At 36.0% G+C, this 2,598-nt stretch overlaps 1 protein-coding gene across 1 annotated transcript; it reads left to right on the top strand.

Moving 5' to 3' along the window:
• The first annotated feature begins 1,598 nt into the window (after positions 1–1,598).
• On the top strand, positions 1,599–2,048 carry LOC122048081 (RING-H2 finger protein ATL75-like). Its single transcript, XM_042609686.1, has one exon. It carries the CDS (start codon positions 1,599–1,601, stop codon positions 2,046–2,048), a length of 450 nt encoding a protein of 149 aa, XP_042465620.1.
• Positions 2,049–2,598: the final 550 nt, after the last annotated feature.

The following is a 2,598-nucleotide window of genomic DNA, read 5'->3' as shown; positions in this document are numbered from 1 at the left end:
ACTATTTTTTATGGTAGAAGATTTTCCAATTTTGATCAATAAATTTAATTAAATTATTTTAAATTATAATAGCTTTGAATAAAATTAACTGACGTTATCGTACTTGTTCGAACAGATAGCTGATGTGGAATCCAAACCAGGAATGTGATTCAAGTGCTTTTTATATTGAAATAGTTGTTGATTTCTTATGAACAGAGAAAAGTAAGATACATATTACAGTCCAAGTGAACAGGGGAAAAATATAAAATAATTTTTTCTACCTAACTACGAAAAAAATAATTTATTAAATTTTAACAAAATTATTTTTGTCATGTTTTGTTTTTTTTTGAATTTGTTATCTTTTTTCTTCCTAGAGAACCCCAAATCTACGGCGTTTAATAAAGAAATAAATAAAAGAAGAAAATGTGACAAAAAAAAAACCATTAAGAGATGAGAGACAACCTTAGGGAATAAAAATAATGATAACAATAAAAAGTAATGAATGTTAAATTAGACTTAAGAATCGCTTTCATCTCACAACTAGTACAGATGACAATAGATTATATTTGGATCGAATTCTATATCTTTCATTTTCATCTTCATCCTAATTCTTATTCTCATCCTATATTCAACTTTCATTTTTCTCCTCGAATATATTTTAGAGGATTAAATATTCATACCCTACTCAAATATTATATTATCATCTCTAGTTTTTTTTTTTCAAAATTAAATTATTTCAACGAAGGTGTGTATATTTATCAAATTTTTAAGAAAATAAAAAAATTTATTTAGGTATTCAGGTATGAATAAGATTCTCATATATCGGGTTGAGAGTAAATTATTCTCCGAATCATTGGATTATATTAAAAGTTGGAGAAAAAATAATATATATTAAAAGGAAAGTCTGAATTCTAGAGGAAAAATCTAACTTAAATCTATTATAATTCAATCACTAGATTCTAAAATCTTAAATCCTAAATATATATAACATACCGCATCTAAATTTTTTAATTTTGAATACTATAATTAAAAGGAAAACTTTAACCCTAGAGGAAAAATCATATTGACTTAAATACATTATAACTCAGATCCTACATCTTAAAATTTTAAACCCTAAATATATATAATATACCAAAAAAATACTTTCAATTTGAATTCAAGTGCTTGGACCGCAAATATAAGAAGCAGCCCTGGTCTTTTATTTGTATTGATGGAATTTGATAATCCCCACCTGTTAAATAAGGGACCGGATTCTCTGGTCCCTTTGTCTTGGTCCGCTCCTGGACCAGGACAAGGGGATTGATAAGAGGTAATGGCCCTCATATATTAACAAATAAGGGATCATTACCGCCACCAATACAAAGATTTAAACTATGAATTGATCCAGTCTTTACGGATCAGAAGATCCGCCCCCGTTAAATAGATAGGACTATCAAATTCCACCCATCAACAGGCAGTCAGATGATCCGTTCCCTAGATTACAAGTGAAAATGTTCCTGAGGATCATCTTTCGTTTAATTTTTATATAAAAAGACACCCACCGGAGCAATTAAAAGATCGAAATAATAAAATATCATTTTATATGATTGGATGCGATTCATATTTTAATTTCCTCGTTCATGGGCTTCTCTCTTTCGCCGCCGACGCTCCTCATTCGCTTCCTGGATTTCGCCGTCAACCTCGTCCTCCGCTGTCTTGGCCTCCACGCGCCGCCCGTGCCAGACGCGGCGGTGCCGGACTGGTACGTCGACGAAAACCTGGCCAGCTTGCAGTTGGAGGACGTCGACGGCGCTTCCTGGTCGGAGTCGCTCAAGGAGCTGCTCAGGGTGGTGGAGTTCTCGCGGTTGGCGCGGCGGAGCGGCTGCGGCAGCACGTGCGTCATATGCCTCGAGGAGGTGGAGGCGACGGCGGAGGTAAGAGAGCTCGGCAACTGCGGCCATGGGTTCCACGTGGAGTGCATCGACCCGTGGCTGGACGCCGGGAACCTGAGCTGCCCACTTTGCCGGGCGTCGATGTTGCCTCCGCCGCCGTTTTTGTTCACCGGCCAACATTCCGTCGAGTCCTCTTAGATTCCCGTCGCCATTACCAATTTACATAGTCACCGAGAATGAATTGGATTGACGTTGGAACAGATTTAATTTTACTCCGTTGTTTAAATTAAAAACGTCTTCGATTCAATGATAATCTTTTAAGCAATAAAATCTCTTCAGTCTTCCCGTGGCTTGGAACCGTAATTTACTTCTTTCATTTCATTTCATTATTATGGAGCCACGATGAGAGACGTTTAGGATGAGCGGGTCATTTTTTGTCATACAAAAACATCTTCGATTCCGATTAAAAACTTGTGACGTTGGGTCGTCCGCTAAGATCCCACTATAAAAAATTAATAATTTAGGGACAAAAAAATAATACACTCGCAACAAGTTTGGCGACAAAAAAAAATCGACCCAAATTAGAAACAAAATCTACAACAAAATATTTTCGTCACAAATTCACAACGAAAATATTTTCGTCTCAAAATCATCCCAGATTCTGGGACAAATTCTGGATTCATCCCAAACTCTGGAACGAATAAAGGATTCGTCCCAAAATCTGGGATGAATACAGAATTCGTCCTAG

The sequence above is a fragment of the Zingiber officinale genome, chromosome 2B, assembly GCF_018446385.1.
Source record: "Zingiber officinale cultivar Zhangliang chromosome 2B, Zo_v1.1, whole genome shotgun sequence".
NCBI classification, from domain to species: Eukaryota; Viridiplantae; Streptophyta; class Magnoliopsida; order Zingiberales; family Zingiberaceae; genus Zingiber; species Zingiber officinale.
Note: the sequence above shows the minus strand (reverse complement) of the source record. Positions and strands in the feature narration are given on the sequence as shown.

Coding starts and splice junctions, on each gene's coding strand:
- LOC122048081 (XM_042609686.1), top strand. CDS start 1,599: ATGGGCTTCTCTCTTTCGCCGCCGACGCTCCTCATTCGCTTCCTGGAT.